This window comes from Sus scrofa, chromosome 4 (assembly GCF_054392235.1).
Source record: "Sus scrofa isolate SSC_HxYL_T2T_F1_AM1 chromosome 4, Sscrofa_HxYL_maternal_Yorkshire_Landrace_v2.0, whole genome shotgun sequence".
In the NCBI taxonomy this organism is placed as follows: domain Eukaryota; kingdom Metazoa; phylum Chordata; class Mammalia; order Artiodactyla; family Suidae; genus Sus; species Sus scrofa.
The window spans coordinates 24,900,857-24,921,239 of NC_139386.1; the positions used below are offsets into that span (position 1 = coordinate 24,900,857).

At 32.5% G+C, this 20,383-nt stretch overlaps 1 protein-coding gene across 5 annotated transcripts in view; it reads left to right on the forward strand.

Annotated features, from left to right (window-relative positions):
- CSMD3 (CUB and Sushi multiple domains 3) overlaps positions 1–20,383 on the forward strand; it is a 1,221,352-nt gene that overhangs the window by 160,661 nt on the left and 1,040,308 nt on the right. For all 5 annotated transcript variants that reach the window (XM_021090582.2, XM_021090584.2, XM_021090585.2 and 2 more), the window contains exon 3: positions 19,395–19,507. In XM_021090582.2, the coding sequence (XP_020946241.2) occupies positions 19,395–19,507 (113 nt within the window). The remainder of the gene's footprint in view (positions 1–19,394; positions 19,508–20,383) is intronic.

The window sequence follows — 20,383 nt, forward strand, 5'->3', positions numbered from 1 at the left end:
CATGGCTATTCTTCTCTTCAATTTAATATATTAATTTAATATGATGATTTAATTGAAAATATATAAATATTACAATTAATATATTAACATAAAATATTTAGTTTTTTCTTATGAAGCATTATATGCTTTCCTTTTTATAGCATAGGACAGCTATAAAAAACATAGTGTTTAATTTTATTAGAACATAACACAACCGTGTTTCTTTCTATATACTCCTTCCATAAAATGCTTTGTTTCTTGGTTGGGTTCTACCATGAAGCCAACCAATTTCCTATCTGATTGCTCTCTGGGATTTGTTTTTTTTGTTTGCTTGTTTGTTTTTAATTGAATGCTGAAAGAGGGCACTACTGTGGGACCACTCTTCAGAACTACATGTTAGAGATAATGTTGACTGGTTTTCTGATTTGAACAAGGTTTGTGTTTCTTATCTAAGACAGAAGGAGGAGAGAGAATTTCAATCTAGGAAACTTTTTTGGTATTCTCTTTATCTGATAGCAAGCATTCGTGGGATACTAACTGCCTTAAATTAGAGTTAAATTTCACTGTTCTCATGGAAATCCTTTCTAGAATCTGGTCATACATTTACTATTAACACACGCTGCCATATTGTCACTGAGAATATTTTATTTGGAAGTTGGAGGAAGTCGTAGTAGTCTTCCACTGTTCTATTTTTTCATTCACATGCATTTTCAGGCTACCTAACTTTTTAAATATTTTAACTGAATTTTATGTAATTCTTTTTGACTTTAGAGTCTTTTTTGAACAGAACTGGTCTTGTATCAATATCCTTAGATAGGAAGATAATATTTACTTTCAATATTAATTTTTAAATGTTTCTTTTTCCTTCATCTTTCATTTAAATTGCTGTGGCAGTCATGGTAAGTCAATAGAAATAACACGTATTTTGGAGTCAAACAGACCTCTGTTGAATGCTGATTCTTCCACTAAATAACTAGGACAGCAAACCACTGACTCTCTCTAAATTTTATGGCAAATGAGAAGATAAAAAGGTCATTTCACAGTGCTTTGAGGATTAAATGTATGAAACAGTACCTGGCATGTACAAAATGTGTAAAATAGTACCTATGTATACAAAAAAATTTTATAAAAATTTGTGAAGATAATTTAAAAATACTAGCTTCTATAACTGTCTTCATAAATTATATTATCCAGTACCTTATTATCTCCATCCAGAAGTCTATAATAAGGATTGTCCTTTATCAAGGTGAATGCCAATCACACTATAATTCATATTTCTTTCACAGCTAAGCTTCTTAAAATAATAGTCAATATGGGCTTTCTATATTTCATCTTTTCCTATTTCTGCTAATAATCACTAAATTTGATTTGTCACCTCACTGAAGCTACTCAGGACAAGGTGACATTCTAATTGCCAGATCCATGGTTTAAGTATTCACATTAATTTTTAATGTCAGAATAATTTGGAAAAATTGATCAACTCATTTAAAATTAAGTGAAACTAAATGAAAGTTCTCATAAACTAGCAAAAAGAACATGGCCTTAATTTCTGGCTCTGCCATTTACTAACTGTGTGACTTTTAACAAGCAGTCATTCCTTTTTCTAGGCCTTTGATTCCTCCATTTCTAAAATAGAATAATAAAAACAAAGTCATACACAGTCTTATAGGTTGTTGAGTATAATGAGATAATGTATCTTGAACAATTAATTCATAGTGGAAATTTAGTAACTGGGAGCATTTAACATGATTTCATTAGTTAAAATAATTGATTTGTTTTATTTTTAAATTTTATTTTATTTTGCTTTTTAGGGCCTTACCTGTGGCATATGGATGTTCCCAGGCTAGGGGTCAAATCAGAGCTGCAGTTGCTGACTGTTGCCACAGCCACAGCAACACGGGATGTGAGGACCACCTGTGCCTACACCACAGCTCACAGCAATACCAGAACCTTAACCCACGAGTGGGGCCAGGGATCCAACCCACATTCTCACAGACACTAGTCAGATTTGTAATCCACTGAGCCACAACGGGAACTCCTAAAATAGTTCTGATTTGATCTGTAAGCAGCCAAGTAAAGAGTTTTGTTGACATAAATATTTTAATTTTAAAAGCCTTCTCTAATCATTTTAGGTTAAATAAAATTATAATCTGTCTTCACTGAAATACATCATAAAGAAAATATTAATATGAGAATGCAGTGACATAACACATATGTGCAATCATTTCTCTACCTAGTTAGTGAATTTAGGCATGATTTAGGAACTAATTAGTGTTACCAAATAACAAGTTTTTATGTCAAATGCAAAATCATTCAGTCCATTGATCTATTATTTTTTAAATAATCATACTTCAGGGAGTTCCCATTGTGGCTCAGTGGAAATGAATCCAACTAGTATCCATGAGGATGCAGGTTTGATCCCTGGCCTCCCTCAGTGAGGATCTGGTGTTGCCTTGACTTAGCTGTGATATAGGTCACAGACATGGCCTGGATCCTGCATTGCTGTGGTTTTGGTGTAGGCCAGCTCTCAGCTGAGCTATGATTAGACTCCTAGCCTGGGAATTTCCATATGCCACAGGTCTGGCCCTAAAAAGCAAATAAAATAAAATACAATAAAATAATCAAATTCAGACCCTAAAGTTAGATTGGGCAACTGACAAAAATTAAATAATAAATTACCTCTTATACTGTTATGAACTGTTTTCCTGTATATAAAGCTTTAAACAATTTAAAATTTTACATTTCATGACACTGAAGATAAGTTCAATATATATTAGGAAACATAATTAGATATGGTATAACTAATCCATTTTTATTTTAGAAATAATATCTTCATATGTCTTAATGTTCCATTTTCAATATCCTAGGGATTCTTTAGTGATATCTAGTAACATAAAATACTGATTAGTTATACTTTAATAAAACAACAAATATATATAATTAAGTTTTAATACAACATGGAAATATGACTTGAAGTTTCAAGAGATGCAATTGCACTGTTTTGTTTGCTTGTTTTAGGCAAAAAGGCTCCTGTATAAATAATTGTTTTTTTCCATTTTCTATAAGTTAATATTATGTCATTAAAATTGGAGTGAATAGAATAAAGTAACTCATAAGAATATTTCAATTACTCAGCATTTTCTTAAGCTATGGTAGGAACTCAAAACAATTAAAATGTATTTTATTTTTTAACACTGCATTTAAGGAGAGCATTTAAGAATCACATTTATTTAGAAGTCAGTTAAAGAGTTCCCATTGTGGCACAGCAGAAATGAATCCAACTAGGAACCATGAGGTTGCGGGTTCAATCCCTGGCCTTGCTCAGTGTGTTAAGGATCCGCGTTGCCTGAGCAGACGCGGCTCGTATCTGGCGTTCCTGTGATTCTGGCGTAGGCTGGCAGAAATAGCTCGGATTGGACCCCTAGCTTGGTAACCTCCATATGCTGTGGGTGTGGCCCTGCAAAGATAAAAGACAAATAAATAAATAAATAAATAAAAGTCAGTGAAGTTTCTTTTTGAGAAGGTAAGTTAAGGCGTTCTTGAGTCCTACATGAAAGAAATAAATAGACTGAATTCTTTCTATAAGGTTAATAAATAGCTATATGTCTACAATATTTTCTAATTTCGGAATTTTTTTGGAGAGCATTTTGTTAATAATTACACTGTGAAAACAGACCAAAAATTTACAAGATTGTCCTGAAAATCCAAGATGTTTTTTCCCCTACTAATAGCCACTAATATATCAAATACTGTAATATATAACAGAGAAATGTCATTGCCCAAAGTGGTATATAATAATCTATGAATTATGAGCTAGAGTCAAAGTGCAGTAAATTTTATTTCAGACAATTTTGTTCACTAATTAGGTAGAGAAATGACTGCACATATGTTCTATATCACTGCATTCTCATATTAATATTTTCTTTATGATGTATTTCAGTGAAGACAGATGATAATTTTATTTTAACCTAAAATGATTAGAGAAAGCTTTCAAGATACTATGTCATTCACCAGTTGTGTATATGCATATATCATAAGAAAAAGTTTTCTATACACTGTCATTCACCAGTTGCATGTATGTTTGTATATAAAAGAGATCATCATCTCAAAAGGTATGAGAAAGGGGTGTTGGGCACAATGGATATAATTAATGCTTATGCACATCTTGCACAGCAGTTGTTATATACTCAGTTGCTTCTATCTGACAGATTTGCAAAAAAAATATTGAATTAAAAGTAGAACCAAAACTATTTTTAAAAAGAGCCCTATTTTTCTAAATTTTAGGATATCTAGGTTAAATTGTACAGTATCTTATCAGAACATCTTCAATTATAACCATCATAAAATTTTATTTAAAACTCTAATTACAGTTCTCTATATTGTTTATATTATACTAGTTAATACTTTTTTTAACCTATCCACAAAACTGGTCAGTGGCATAGAATATCAAAATCTTTTCTATAATTATTTGAGGTTAAATATAATTTGTCTTCAGCATTGAAATACATAATAAAAAATATGGAATATGTATATGTACACACACATATATACACACATACATATATATACAGAGCATATATATATATTCTATATCTATGTACGAACACTGATTAAATATGCAGTCATTTGTCTTTCGAGAACAAGCTCTTTAACGCCTGGAGAAAATGGACAAATTTCGAATATACTTATCTTTAAATACATAGATAAATAGTCATATAAATTTCATGTTTTGCTAAATCTGAGAAATAATAAATTACTTTTCTGAGAAATAGAAAAACATTAATTTTGAATTAAATTCTTCTTGATGTGCATTGAATAACTGGATCAAACAACTGTCAGTAGAAGAATGTAAAACATACATTTGTAGAATCAAGTTTTTTTCTGTCTGAATATAGAATACCCATAAAGAAATATAGCAAAATTCATATGATAAGGTGTGTGTAATATTGTCTGTTAGTGTTTTTGAAATGCACCCAAAAATGATGATGACAAGATTTATGGGGGGAGGGTAAATCACTTGAATCAATTTCAAAAAATTAGAAGTTCTTATATGTATTCTGTCTGGTCCCTTCCTTCCTCCCATTCTTATTCCCTCTTCCTAATTGAGAAGATTTATCAATTAATGGAGATATAATAATGTTCTCATCTCTTTCTTGGTCATAGTTTTGCCTTCAATTTACCATAAGCAAAGAATATGTAATAAGTCATTAATTTTATGTACAAAGTAAACAAAAGTCTTATGAATGCTAAACTTAGGAGGGGGCAAAACTTAGAAGAACATAATAGCATATATTTGAAGAATTATACTTGGTTAAACAATACAAATTTATTATAAATATCAATAATTAGGTGCAACATGAAGAAAATTCTGATTGGTGTGTGTAAGAACTTTCTAATTCTCATACTTGTTATCAAAAGTGGATATCAATAGTAGCAAACACTTCTGAAATGCTTGCCAGACATCATTCCATATGATGTGTTTATGGTAACTTATTTAAAACTGACAAGAATTTAAGGGTTAGATACTATTTTAATTTACATTTTGCCAGCTAGGAAACTGAAGGGAAAGGAAGAAACCTGCTCAATATTACACCATAACAAATGGCAACATTGAGATTTGTTCTAGGTAATCCAGCCCCAAAGTTACCACTTAATGAATTTATGATAATTAGATGAGCCCTAGATAGATTCATCATCAAAATAATTATGGTAAAAAATATTTAGCATGTGCTAGCCACGGTGCTAAATTTTCATAAGCCCTCTCCCACTTAATCCTCACAATATAACAATGGGCTAATTCCTGATATTAACCTCATCTTATCCCTTGTTTATTAGGATAAAGTGACTTACCTAATATTAAATTTCAATGTTTAAATGCTTGACATTAAGTACCCAACATAACGTCTCTGTACTTCAAGTTTTCTCAATGGTTCAACGAGTGCCCTGGAAATTATGGTCATTTATAGCTTTAAAGATAGATGATTAAAAAAAATTTAAAAAAAAGAAAATTGGGAAGAAAGGACATTATAGAAATTTTACAGTATTTGCAACAGAGAAGAAATTGAAAAAGGTTAATTTTGAAGAAAATTTCTGGCACTATATTTTATAGGTCCTGGATAAAATATTAATCCTAAAGATGAACTCCAAAGTCACTGAAAAGAAGGAGCTTTATGGAAATGGAGTTACTCTAGGTAGAGTGAGTTGAAGACATTTTCAAGTTATGTTTTTGAGGGAAGAAAATATTTTCTCCACACATACTACCTGCACATCTCTCCGGGTTCTGACAAAAAGGAGAAAAAGCAAAATACTTAAAGCAGAAATACATTTAATAATGAGAATCTTTAATTTAAGGATGCAGTGTGAAAGTCAGGTTTCACTAGCATTCAGGAAATCAGGAATTAGGAGCACTAGTTAGGAGCTCCATTTGTTCCAGCACCAAAACAAGTGTTTCAAATAAGAATTCTGGTAAGCTGATGAAAAAACTTCACCTCTAACACCTGCTGAAGCCAATGCACCTACCTGCCAAGACACAATAATGGCTTATGCATTAGTTCACATTCCAAGTCTTATAAAAAATGCCTTCATTGGCAAAATCTAATAGAGCACACTGCTAGCAAAGAGAGATATTCTGGCAAGTGTAGTTTCATGATTTACAGGCATTTCCATACAGTGGAAAGGATATAAAAAAGCAGAAATGAATGTTGGTTGCCTACTTTTCTATCTATATCTTTATGATATTCATAGTCACATCTATATTTATCCTAAACCCTACCCATACTCATATGTATATCACTATCTATATCCATTTCCATATCTAAATCTATGCCTAGCACATGTTCCTAACATTCCAAATTTGCCTTTCTCACACATGATGACTTTTTTGGGGGAATTTTATAGTTGATAGAAGTTTTAGCTCATTTACTTTCAACAAATGATATAACCATTCAAATATTGCCACAGTCATCTTTTCCTTTAATATTGCAGTACTGACATCTTGACATAACCATGAATTATGGTGTTGTGCTTCATATGCCCCAATATCCATAGGGCATGCGTGATTTATTCTCACAGAACAATCATTACTTTAAATATCTACTTGTTTTGCCATTCATTTTGAAATTGAATAGGTTAACAATTTGTTTCATACAGAATCCCCTGTATATTACCTGGATCATTTTTAAGAACTGTATAAACAAACTAAACTGTGTGATAATTCAAATCCCAAAGTCTTACTATGAGTAATGAGAAATCATAGTGAGAATGCCAGTATTATAATGCAGTTTATCTTAACCTCAGCATGCCACCAAATGCAGAAGAAAAGGCAATAGATTTTGAGTTATAAGCTCTAATGAAACTAACATTTAGTGGCTATTTCTAGGTTCCAAAAAATACACCAGGCCATTCAAGTGAATTCTCTTATTTAACAATCATAAAATCAGGGGATTTTTGGTAATGCTGCCAATTTTGAAATAAATCTCTCTTTTTCTCTTTGTCCATTCCTCATGTCTGTTTTCCCTCTATCTCACTGTAAGTAGTAATATGCTAATAACCATTTAATTTAAAACTGGGAATTTTATATTAATTCTCTTAACTAGAGAAAGTTTGAAATATGATAATCAGTTGATAGGCATATATATACAGTCCTTTGATAACATTGTTAGAGATAGTATAGATGTAATCATTCTCCTTGCTCAAGTCTTCCAGAAATAATAACATCTCACTATTAAAATTTGATAAGCACATTTAGATAATGATACAGGTATCATTCTCATCCACAAGCCTTTATGCTTTTAAGGGTTTCCATTACATTAAACTGTAAAATTGCACATCGTTTGCCATTAATTTTAAAAGATCTTAAAAGCACAGCCTATTATTTAAAGAGCATATGCACTGACATTTTAAATGACTTTCTTATAATTTCAATTTCCATCAGTTTTGCATTAATTACCAAATAATTATTTAATACTTTTCATATTAATCATTGATATAAAGTTATGTTAATCATTTAATTCTCCCTGTAACTAGTTATTCACTAATGTGTGAAATTTTATTAATGTTTTGAATCTTCGTAAGAGGAAATGCTTAAAGAATATTCTCATCTAAAAGCCCGCGTGAGAAGTGACAGAATCACTTGTTTTAAGTGCATGAATTTTAAAACACTCTACAGCTTCTGATGAGTGTTTTACCTAGTAAGTAATAAAATGCTAAGATATGATTATTGGTGCACATAGGATTAAGGAAAAGGTAGAATATGGGGTATACATTAGAAAATATTACATGTAAGATGAAAAAACATTCAGCATGCTGTGCCATCCTGTCACATGAGAAAATTTACTGGAACGATGGCCATAAACTAGTCCATGACAAAACATTCACCCAATAAAAATGTGAAATAGAGGAAATGTGAATTTTTCATGAAACTAAATGTATTAAAGGGAAGTGATTGTTCTTTAGTTTGAATTTACACGCATTTTAAGCATCAAATCTATGCTGAAAGAAAATATTGATTGCTGTTATAGCATAAATCAAAGTAGCTACTTAGCAAAATTAATATCTATATTTCATATGTTAATATATCAACAAAATTATTGGCCACTCCTCAAAATTTAATTTTTATTTAAAAAATAGCTGAAGGAAATTTCAATTGCTTCATTCTAGGACTTTAATGTGACATATTTTTTACTAATTTTATTTGATTTCCCTTGTAGGGAAATGGCTGTACTAACAACTAGTACTCTTTGCCATAAAGGTATCAGCAAATATAGACAGTGGTTTCCCATTACTTTCTTGGCTTTTAATTCAATGACTTTATAATTATGATGCAGTTTTTATCAGTCTCAACTACTTAAAGCTATTGTGTGGGTAAAATCATGTTTTTATCTGTTCCAAATATTTGTTAAGAAATTTATATGGGCACTGTAAAGAAAAAGATTAGATATGCATTTTTCCTTCATGAAAATATCATTTCCCCAATGGGAAAACCATAGTAGAAAGAGAAATAGACTGGAATTGGAAGTTATGGGTTTATATCTTTCCTCCACTGCCTAATAGCTATATGGATTTAAACAATTTACTGATCATTTCTGAGCTGCAATTTCTTCCCTTGTAATTTAGGGTAACTAAAATTATACTCTGGTTTTTTTTCAAAGGAACATAAAAGATCATTTATTGTGCAACTTTATCATGTGTCAATAAGGAACATAATTGACAAGGTAATAAAATATGAGAAATTAAATTTCACAAATATCTGAATTAGTCCAAATGATTCCATGGAAAAATATTGTGGTTATCTATAAAATATTATGACTTTACAGTAGCTAGAAAATATGTTAAGTTGAGGTAAAATACATGTATATTTAACTACAGTGATTTATAACATATTAGAGACATAAATCATGTTAGATTTACTGAAGATAAGTGTTTAAATTATACAGTTATATCCTGAAAAATATTTCAAATAGATGTACGTAACATGTGGTATTCTTTTAACTTTTGAGATTAATAACATGGTGAACAATAACTTTTAGAAAGAGTCTCTAAATAGACTACTTGAATTTTCTTCACAATTGTCATTTTTTACATTCTTATAATTCTTGACAACACTATTCCAAGAACACAATTTTTGGTTTGAAAAAAATCTTCCTATCACTCCAGTTCATTAATTTAACAGCGACTTACTGAGAGCCTCTTACATGGTACGCATTGCATGAAGTAATGGTGATAAACTAGTAAGTTCCAAACATTGACTTTAGGAAATTTTGTATTCAAAGGAGAAAGGGAGATGCTCAATATATAATCACATATAAATATCAAATTATAAAATGAAGTCTTGTAAAGAAAACTAATGGGATTCATAACTGAAAGTTTATTTTCAAATCAATAAAGCAATATATTATAGGAGAGAGTCAAGCAAGTTACTGCAAAGCCTCAATAATGATACAACGATCATGGAAATAAGTTTGAAAACATACTTCTTCCCTCATTTGCTAAAATTAAAAAGAAAAATAAATCTCCCATTCTATAACACGCCACTACATGTGGATTACTTAAAGATAACTGTAGAAAACTAGCTTTTGGACAAGTGGGAAAAATTCTTCACATTTTTCTTCTCTATCATCTTGGATCATTTAACAGTAAAAAGCTCTAAATATTGTTTAAAAATATTGGATTATTTAATGGATCTGAATGAGTATAGAAATCTGAGATTGCATGTAAGATAATTTGTGTTTATATGTGTATTAGAGTTCAAATACTTAATATGTTAATTAATATGCCAAATATAATGAGAAGACAAACAGGGTGTTCACTAGAAAAAGGGACACAAAATATGTCAGACTCTAAGATCTGGCTCTATTTCGAACTTGATCAAGTTGTTTAATTTTTCCCAGTCCCTAATACCTTCTAATCTGGATGAAATAGGATGGTATCGCATGTTTTGCCAACATAGAAAGGTTTTTAAAACATTATATTCAAGTAAATGTTGCACCAGTAGGCTCTGAATCTATGTTTTGTATAATATCAACATGATTCTCAGTGATTTACGTGGTCATTGGGTTCCATGCCACCTCTATTTTCATGTATAGAATTAACATTTGAGACATTTTTAAAAATGTATATATCAAAGCCCTAAAGACAGTTATGCATTGGTTTCCTATTGTTTATGCAACAAATTATCACTAACTTAGTGGTTTAAATGAAATAAATTTATTATCTTGCAGCCTGGAGAACTTAAGTCCAAAATGTCTTTAACTGGGCTGAAATCAAGGTGTCAGCAGGACTAGTTCCTTATGAAAGCTGTAGAGTAATTCCGTTCCTTAACTTTTTCATCTATTTATTTATTTTTTTATTGTTGTTTCCTCAATACAATTTTTGTCTACTGTACAGCATGGTGACCCAGTTACGCATACATGTATACATTCTTTTTTCTCCCATTATCATGCTCCATCATAAGTGATTAGACATAGTTCTCTGTGCTACACAGCAGGATCTCATTGCTAATCCATTCCAAAAGCAAGTTTGTATCTATTAACCACAAGTTCCCAATCTATCCCACTCCCTCCCCCTCCCCCTTAGCAACCACAAGTCTACTCTCCAAGTCCATGATTTTTTTTTCTGTGGAAAGATTCTTTTGTCCCACATATTAGATTCCAAATATAAGTGAATCATATGGTATTTGTCTTTTTCTGACTTACTTCACTCAGGATGAGAGTCTCTAGTTCCACCCATGTTGCTGAAAATGACATTATTTTGTTCTTTTTCATGGCTGAATAGTATTCCATTGTGTATATATACCACATCTTCCTAATCCAATTGTCTGTCTATGGACATTTGGGTTGTTTCCAGCTCTTGGATATTGTGAATAGTGCTGCAGTGAACATGCAGGTGCATGTGTCCTTTTTAAGGAAAGTTTTGTCTGGATATATGCTCAAGAGTGGGATTGCTGGGTCATATGGTGGTTTTATGTATAGTTTTCTAAGGTACCTCCATACTGTTCTCCACAGTGGTTGTATCAGCTTACATTCCCACCAACAGTGCAGGAGGAGTCCATACCCCTTCTAGCATTTGTTATTTGTGGACTTATTAATGATGGCCATTCTGACTGGTGTGAAGTGGTATCTCATGGTAGTTTTGATTTGCATTTCTCTAATAATCAGGGATGTTGAGCATTGTTTCAAGTGCTTGTTGGCCATCTGTATATCTTCCTTAGAGAAATGTCTATTCAGATCTTTTCCCCTTTTTTCAGTTGGGTTGTTGGCTTTTTTGCTGTTGAGTCTTTTAAGTTGCCTATATAATTTGGAGATTAAGCCCTTGTCAGTTGCATCATTTGAAACTATTTTCTCCCATCCTGTAAGTTGTCTTTTGGTTCCCTTTGCTGTGCAAAAGCTTGTCAGTTTGATGAGGTCCCATTGGTTTATTTTTGCTTTTATTTCTGTTGCTTTGGGAGACTGACCTGAGAAAACATTTGTAAGGTTGATTTCTGAGAATGTTTTGCCTATGCTCTCTTCTAGGGGCTTTAGGGCATCATGTCTTATGTTTAAGTCTTTCAGCCATTTTAAGTTTATTTTCATGCATGGTGTGAGGGTGTGTTCTAGTTTCATTGATTGGCATGCAGCTGTCCAGTTTTCCCAGCAAACTTTGCTGTTTATGTACCTGCCTCCTTTGTCAAAGACTGATTAACCATAGGTATCTGGGTTTATTTCCAGATTCTCTATTCTGTTCCACTGGTCTGTCTGTTTTGGTACCAGTACCACACTGTCTTGATGACTGTGGGTTTGTAATATTGCCTGAAGTCTGGGAGAGTTATGCCTCCTGCTTGGTTTTTGTTCCTTAGGATTGCTTTGGCAATTCTGGGTCTTTTGTGTTTGGATTATTTCTTCTAGTTCTGTGAAAAATGTCATGGGTAATTTGATAGGGATTTCAAATTTCAAAATTCAATTTGTAGATTGCTTTGAGTAGTATGGTCATTTTTACAATATTAATTTTTCCAGCCCAGGAGCATGGAATATCTTTTCATTTCTTTACATCTTAATTTCCTTGATTAATGTTTTATAGTTCTTGGCATATAACACAGGTGAATTCTACCAAACTTACAAAGAGGAACTTATACCCATCCTACTTAAACTTTTCCAAAAGGTTAAAGAAGGAACACTCCCAAAGTCATTCTATGATGCTACCATCACCCTAATTCCAAAACTATACAAAAATACCACCAAAAAAGAAAACTATAGGCCAATATCTTTAATGAATGTAGACGCAAAATTCTCAACACAATTCTAGCCAACCGAATCCAACATATAAAAAAAGATCATACACCATGCCCAGGTGGGATTCATCCCAGGTTCACAAAGATGGTTCAACATATGCAAATCAGTCAATGTCACATACTATATTAACAAAATAAAAGTCAAAAGCCACATGATCATCTCAATAGATGCAGAATAAGCATTTGACAAAGTCCAACATCCATTCATGATCAAAACTCTTACCAAAGTGGGTACAGAGGGAACATTCCTTAGCATAATAAAAGCCATTTATTGCAAACCCAAGCAAATATAATACTCAATGGAGAAAAGCTGAAAGCCTTTCTACTAAAATCTGGAACAAAACAAGGATGTCCACTCTTACCACTGTTATTCAACATAGTACTGAAGTCCTAGCCACAGCAATCAGACAAACAAAAGAAATAAAAGGCATCCAAATAGGAAGAGAAGAGGTAAAACTGTCCCTGTATGCAGATAACATGATACTCTATATAGAAAACCCTAAGGACTCAACCCCAAAACTACTTGAACTGATCAACAAATTCAGCAAAGTACCTGGATATAAGATTAGCATTCAAATACTTGGGAATACACCTGTTCCTTACCTTTTTTAGATGGTAGAGGCTGCTTGCCCTTCTTTGGCTAGAGTTCCTCTTCTAGCTTTACAGCCAGAAACTATATCACTTAGACCTCTGCTTTCGTTTTCACATCTTCTACTTTTTCTCTGGCCCTCCTACCTCGCTTTGATAAGGATCTTTGTCAATGCTTTAGGCCTATCCTGATAATCTAGAGCAATCTCATATTGTTAACATTTTAACTTAATCACATCTATAAAGTTCATTTTGTTGTATAAGGTGACACATTTATATATTCCAGGCATTAGAGTGTGGGCAATCTTGGAGGGCCATCATTCATAGTATAATCTCATACATAATATAATAACAGTTTGGTTATCAAGTAAATAGGTTTTCAGATTCTTTCATTACAAAACTATCTACTTTTTTCTTTTTTTTTTTCCTTTTTAGGGCCACACGTTCAGCACATGGAAGTTCCCAGGTGAGGGGTCAAATCAGAGCTACAGCTGCCGAGCTATTCCACACTCACAGCAATGCTGGATCCTACACCACAGCTCATGGCAACACCAGATCCTTAACCCATTGAGTGAGACAAGGGATCAAACTCATATCCTCATGGATCCTAGTCAGGTTCGTTAACCACTGAGCCATGAAGGGAACTCCCTGTACTTTTTTTTCTGACAATATTTCTTGTTTTTCTGAAAAAAAAAAATTACTCTGGGCATTTAAAGTGGCCAATATTTTATTTTCATATCTTTATATTAAGAAATAATGTTGAAAAATATAGAAAATTATTTAGCAACTAATTAATTACCCAATTGCCCTGTAATTCTAGTACTAGGTATATTTTCAAGAGAAATGCTTACAAAACATGTAACTTATGCTTATGGCAGTAATGTTTATAAAAGACCCAACTAGGAAAAAAAAGTTCACCCACAGTAAATGGATAAAGTATATTCATAAAATGAAATTCTATGTAGTAATGAAAGTTAAGTTCCATATTACTGCTACAATAATACAAAGGTCATATTGAGTCAAAGAAGCCAGAGGCAGAATGATGTTATTAGATGATTTCATTTATATAAAGTTTTAAGAAATCTAAAACTAATTTGGTTTATTAGAAGTTGGAGTCGTTATCCTTGGGATTGCATAAGATATTACTGAATTGGGGGGGAGCATAAGCTCCTTCAGTATTGCTTTCAGTATATTATTTCTTGAGCTGAAATATGTTTAATTGGTGATAATTCAGCAGTATGAGTTGTTTTTGATTTAAATAATCTTCTGTATGGATATTATAGTTCATTGAACATATTTATAAACATAGCCAATATTAGATTATAAAAGTACAACATATTATGTATATAAAAGTATAAATCACATGTATGTATTCTAGTTATAAATGACATTTAAAAAACAAGGATGACTAAAGTCTGAAGGTAAAAAGATCAAATCTAATATATGAAAGTTATAGTTTTATTACTATCAAATAGATAAAGCTTATTTTAGAAATAGTGTGTCATCTTATAAAGACAAAAGTCTACTTCATCAGGAAATATAAACTTGTATATACCTAAAAATGTAGCCCCTAAATATATTTTAAAATGGACACAACTACAAACAAAAATATAAAATTTACAATCATATTGAGAGATTTCAGCATATCTCTTTCAGTATCTAGTAGTGCAGATTTTGAAAATACAGTCAGCATAGAGACCATTTGAATAGGATTAACAAATTTACCAAAGGATATACTAAGTGTTGCACCTAGTCTCTGATATATACCCATCATGGTAGGCAGAATAATGAACCCAGAATAATGGTTCTCTCAGAAACTGTGAATATGTTATATCACATGTTGCAAATGGAATTAAGATTACAGATAATAGAAAGATGTTTGAATTATCAATCTGGGCACAATCTAATTATATGAGCCTTTAAAAGTAGAGGACTCTCTCCAGCTGGAAACAGAAGAGACAGAGAACTTCCAGCAAAAGAGGAAACAGAGAGATGAGGTAAATGGGAAAACCACAGAGATGTGAAGAATGAGAAGATCTTGGACTGTCATTGCTAACTCTAGAGGTGAAGGAAGAGGACCACAAAGTATGGAATGCTGGGAATTTCTAAAAGCTGAGAATAACCACAGGCCAATAGCCAGCAAGGAAACAAGGCCCCTAGTAGTACAACTGCATGAAACTGAATTCTGGCAACAGCCTTCTGAAAGTAGAAGCAAATGAAACTTCAGAAGTTCCAGAAAGCAACATAGCCAAGCTGACACCATGATTTCATCTTTGGGAGGCTCTAAGTGGAGAATGAACTGAGTTACACTCTGCCTAGACCCACATAACTGTGAGAGGATAATGGGTATTGTTTAAATTTATGGTAACCTGGATTAGGATTAGGAAAATAATGTTTTTTCTTTGTAAGAAAACTAAACACATACAATTTATGACCATAAAGGGCATCTCAATGAATATCAAAGGATTAAATTCATACAGAAAATGTTATCTAAAATACAGATATACATTGGTTAACAAAATATAACTAAAGCAATCCATATGTTTACAATTTAGGAGATATACTTCTAGCTATGAAACAAAGAGGAAATTACAAACAACTTTAGAAAATAGTTTGAATAGGTCCCTTCCAGGGACCTTGTGGCTTATGCAGCAAAAAGAGGCAATTTTAAACTGTAAAAGTTTATATACTCTGGAGAAATTGCTATGTAAGGGTTTAAGAGTAGATTTTATAAGGATGTTGATGAAGACACAGTGAACAAAGTACATAGAACCCAAATTTTATCAACAATGAGTGAATAACTGAATTGTGGTATATTTATTGCAATAGAATCCAATAAAACAGTGGTTCTGAAAATGTTAATTATGGATTCTTGAAAGTCTGAAACATTTTCAAGGGATCTACAACATCAATAAAACTACAGAGGCATTATTCATTCTTTTCTCTATGTTGACATTTAATTCATGTACAAAAGTAATGATGGGTAAACTGCTGGTGCACTGACACAGCTCAGTGACTTCAAACTGTACTAGTAATCATCAGTCATTGTATTCTTTACTGCCACACACTTGCAGTGCAAAAACAAGAAAACAAAACAAATTTTTAAAAATCATATTTAAGAATGTTTGTGTTGGGAATTCCCACTGTGGCCCAGTGGTAACAAACCTGACTAGCATCCATGAGGACGTGGGTTCAATCCCTGACCTCAGTGGGTTAAGGATCTGGCATTGCAGTGAGCTGTAGGTCACTGTTGTGTAGGTCGCAAATGTAGCTCGGATCCCACGTTGTTATGGCTACATCATAGACTGGCAGCTACAGCTCTGATTTGACCCCCAGCCTGGGAACTTTCATATGCTGTGGGTGTAGCCCTAAAAAGACAAAAAAAAAAAAAAACCATTTTGTATTGAAGTTACAACTAATTATTTCATTAAATGTTCACTCTGTGGTACTCTTCTTTTCAGTGACCTATGTGACAAAATGAGAAAAATTGCAAAAAATGTAAAATAAAACCCTTGTTATGCCTACCAAAATATGGAAAAACTGTATGAGTTGTCAGCTAAACTAACCACTTTTTTCATGAAACGGTATTTTTATTTGAAAGAATGACTAACAGATAAACTGTGGTTAGGCACACCTAGGCATTTGGTATATATTTCTCCCTCATCCTCCCCCCCCAAAAATGAACCTTAGTTGTTACGTCAAAGAAAACAACTGACAGGATTTGCTGGCAGTAATGAAATCTGAGTTTTCACATAAAAACTTAGAATGTTGGAGAACTTCAACCTACCACTGTAAGCTTTAGAGCTGTCTTGTGGTTTAAAGATTTTTCTGAGGAGATCAGTAGAAAGAAAAATAAATTTGGTTTAATATTTTCTTTTTAAAATGTATCAATATTTGGAAGATCTCTTTATCTGAATAAACCAATATATTTCAAATGACCAACTCATAATATTAAAAAACGCATGAATAAAAATAATCTATTATAGGAGATCCCGTCGTGGTGCAGTGGTTAACGAATCCGACTAGGAACCATGAGGTTGCGGGTTCCGTCCCTGCCCTGCTCAGTGGGTTAACGATCTGGCGTTGCCGTGAGCTGTGGTGTAGGTTGCAGACGCGGCTCGGATCCCGCGTTGCTGTGGCTCTGGCGTAGGCCGGAGACTACAGCTCCGATTGGACCCCTAGCCTGGGAACCTCCATATGCCGGGGGAGCGGCCCAAGAAATAGCAAAAAAAAAAAAAGAAAAAAAAAATCTATTATAAACCAAGGTAAATCAAAGGATTTTACTGTTACAGCGTACAAAATTTAATTGATAGCTTGAATTCAGCATTATAACTAGTCAAGTTTTTGTGTAGTATCAAAGAAGTATATCCACTCTTATGTGGAAAAGTTATTAGAACACTCTTCCCTTTTACAACTAAATATGTGAGGTCAAGTTTCATCCTATCAAACAAAATAACATATTGCAAAATATTGAATAAAGATGAAGATGTAATAATCCATCTACTTTCTACTAATAGGCCAAACAGTAAAAGAAATTTGCAATGAACAAAATTCATTCTTCTCACTTATTGTTTTGGAAAAGATAGCTATCTCACATTAAAATATTACTTAACATGTAATGGGCTTTATTCTGGATACCTTTAAATAAATAAATGCACATTTTAAAATGTTTCTGTTTTACGTTAAATAAAGTATTGATATAGTCCACAAAATCTCTTTGGGGTTCTTAATAAATTTTTAGAGTAAATAGGCCTGAGACAAATGAGAACTGCTGCTATTCAGAAATGAAAATATATGGTAATTTCAGTATAGACTAATCCTACCTATATAATGTTGGCAAAAATAGCGAGTATATAAAGAAAAAATGTATAATACTACTGCATAAAGTTCTTAATTCTTACTCATATTAAGAATAAAAATGAGAAAATAATTTAAAAAGCAATTTATAGAACAAAATTAAATTATGTATCTTCATTAGGTTTAGAAATATTACATCCCACGAATGTGCTTTTTCTCATTTTTAATTTTTCTTTTCTAGTTTATAAAGTGTCATTTGTAAATCACCATTTTATTTTTTATTTATTTATTTATTTTTTTGTCTTTTGTCTTTTGTTGTTGTTGTTGTTGCTATTTCTTGGGCCACTCCCGCGGCATATGGATGTTTCCAGGCTAGGGGTTGAATCGGAGCTGTAGCCACCGGCCTACGCCAGAGCCACAGCAACGCAGGATCCGAGCCGCGTCTGCAACCTACACCACAGCTCACAGCAACGCCAGATCATTAACCCACTGAGCAAGGGCAGGGACCGAACCCGCAACTTCATGGTTCCTAGTCGGATTCGTTAACCACTGCGCCACGACGGGAACTCCTGTAAATCACCTTTTTATAATCAAGCTTACAAGTATATGCTAAACATTCTTAGCAAAATAAGTAGTAAATTGCAGGCAAAAATACCAGACAAATATTTGTTATGTAAACTTATGCATTATTAACCAAAAAAATAATTTGCTACTGTTAATTTTATTAGGACTTACTAGAATTTTAGAATCTGATAAAACAAAATCACTTATCTTCGGAGACATTTCATTTTCAAGATTTCATATTTAGATCTTTTCCTTTAATGTTAAACTTTACTACATATATCCCACTCTTTATATATATATTAAACTTTCAGGAAAATAATATGACAAAAATGTCTCCTAAATGTTGTTAAAAATCAACAGCATAAAATATGCGCAAACATATAATCCCATAATTTATTTCCCAAAGTTTGACCTGATTGGTATTTTTGTATAGATGATATATGTTATAGATATGATAAATAGTAATGCACACACATATATATTTATATCTACTTATAGTAATTGCTTTTGATGAGTGATGTTTTAATCAACATGTCATAAATTAATTCACACCATACACATACACACTTATACAAAGCTTGGGGTTCAGAAACTTGACTCAATAGTCTTTCAACTCTGTTAGGTAACATGTCTATAATATCTGATTCCATTTATGTTAGGTAAAATGGCTATAACTAACAGTTAATTCCATTTACATTTTTAGGTTAACAGGATTCCATCTGCCACCACCAGTGACAAGTACCAAATCTGTGTTCTCACTACGTTTGACCAGTGATTTTGCAGTTAGTGCTCATGGATTTAAAGTATATTATGAAGGTAAGTGATGGTAATATAAAAGAACACTGCCCATTTTAATGCAGTAAAACCAAAATTCTCTAGGGTGAAAATAGAAGAAAAGTCACCAGGATGTAAGACATAGTTCATCCTGTTATGTCAAATACTGTACTAAGTTTCACCTTCTCAATAATCATCAATACATATTAAAATCCTATACCTAGTAGGTTTCAATGTTGCATTACAGTGCTCCCAGAGAGAGGAAAATCTCTCCCTTAAATTTTCTTAGGAGATGAGATCATGACATCACTATAGGGTTAGACCTTAATACAAGGGAATGAAATGTGAGAGTAGGAGGAAACCAGACATTATTTTGAGATTGAGGCATCATAGTCTCCACACAGATCTCCTCTGTTCTTTACCTCTCTGCCATAAAATAAACGGATAACATGTGTTCTCTGTAAGTTAGAATCAAGAGAAAAGCCCAGAGTTGACATTTTGCTTTTTAGACAATCCAGCCTTTCCAGTCCCACAGATCTATAGCCCCTTAACCACAAAGAGAAAAACCAAAAAAGCACTTGAAACTGGATTGTTCCCTCGAAGTGTGATACAAACTCATTCAGTATCAAAATGTGAACTGATTGGAGGCTCTCTATAAGCTTTATATTTATTTATCCCAGATAGTGTGGGTATGCATCTTTCACTATACAAATATTGTTTGATAATGAGGTGCACCACAGGCTCTGCTACCTGGTAAATCAGCTATAATTTAAAAAAAAAAAGATTTCTAAAAAAATTTTTAAAAATAGTTTAAAAGATGCATAATCTGCATTGCTTTCCCTTTTTAAAATGTGAAAAAAGATTCTGAAGGCAAAAATAACCTGTTCCTGAGGGCCTCATACTGAGATCATGTAGTGG